Source organism: Cynoglossus semilaevis, unplaced genomic scaffold (genome assembly GCF_000523025.1).
Source record: "Cynoglossus semilaevis isolate Cse_v1.0 unplaced genomic scaffold, Cse_v1.0 C19033152, whole genome shotgun sequence".
Lineage (NCBI taxonomy): Eukaryota > Metazoa > Chordata > Actinopteri > Pleuronectiformes > Cynoglossidae > Cynoglossus > Cynoglossus semilaevis.
This window is the reverse complement of record NW_007588211.1, coordinates 1-784: the sequence shown is the minus strand read 5'-3', so window position 1 is coordinate 784 and position 784 is coordinate 1. Positions and strand designations below refer to the sequence as shown.

Genomic DNA, 784 nt, shown 5'->3' with positions numbered 1-784 from the left:
ATATACAGTATATTTATATATATGGTACTAGCAGATTATTGACACTCTCCAGTCTTCTGATCACTGTATTTCCTCACACACCCAGGGCCGTGCTGATCAGTCTTCGTATCCTGGCCAACATCCTGGTGCTGCTGTCTCTGGCCGGCAGCATCTACATCATCTACTTTGTGGTGGACCGATCTCAGAAGCTGGAACAGGAGAAGCCAGAGCTGACTCTGTGGGAGAAGAATGAGGTAGCAGCGCCGAGCCGACGTCGTCAGCACATCATCATTAGTCTGATCTGATTACAGGGCACACGGTAGACTTCAGAGCCATCAGAGAGGTATCCATGTAAAAACCTCCATCTGTCAGAGTTCTCAGACGACCGGTGTCCCTCAGCAGCTGGAGTTCTACCTGTGTTACCATGTCAGACACACTGACACACCTCCTGTCCTCCCTCTGCTCAGGTGAGTGTAGTCGTGTCTCTCATCACCATGATCGCTCCATCTGCGTTTGAGTTGGTGGCTCAGCTGGAGATGTACCATCCACGGACCTCGCTGCGGTTCCAGCTGGCCAGGTATCAAACGCTGCCCAGCCCAGGATTCATCACAATATTTATAATATAATTCCTCCTCAGCCCATTAACCACCGCTGTGTTTCCAGGGTACTTGTCTTATACCTCGGGAACCTCTACAGCCTCATTATCGCCCTCCTGGACAAAGTCAACAGTATGAGTTCTGCTGTGAGTACAACAACAACATTACAAGAGAGAAATCTCTGTTTACTTATTTCTGCTGCAGTTACA

The 784-nt window shown here is 49.1% G+C and overlaps 1 protein-coding gene across 1 annotated transcript; it reads left to right on the top strand.

Annotated features, from left to right (window-relative positions):
- Positions 1-52: 52 nt before the first annotated feature.
- Positions 53-721, top strand: LOC103399402 (transmembrane channel-like protein 3; the record flags this gene model as incomplete). The annotated part of the gene is made up of 3 exons (XM_008338094.2): positions 53-233; positions 447-556; positions 643-721. Coding segments are annotated over 3 exons (370 nt in total), but the record flags the coding sequence as incomplete, so codon positions are not given.
- Between the last annotated feature and the right edge of the window lie 63 nt (positions 722-784).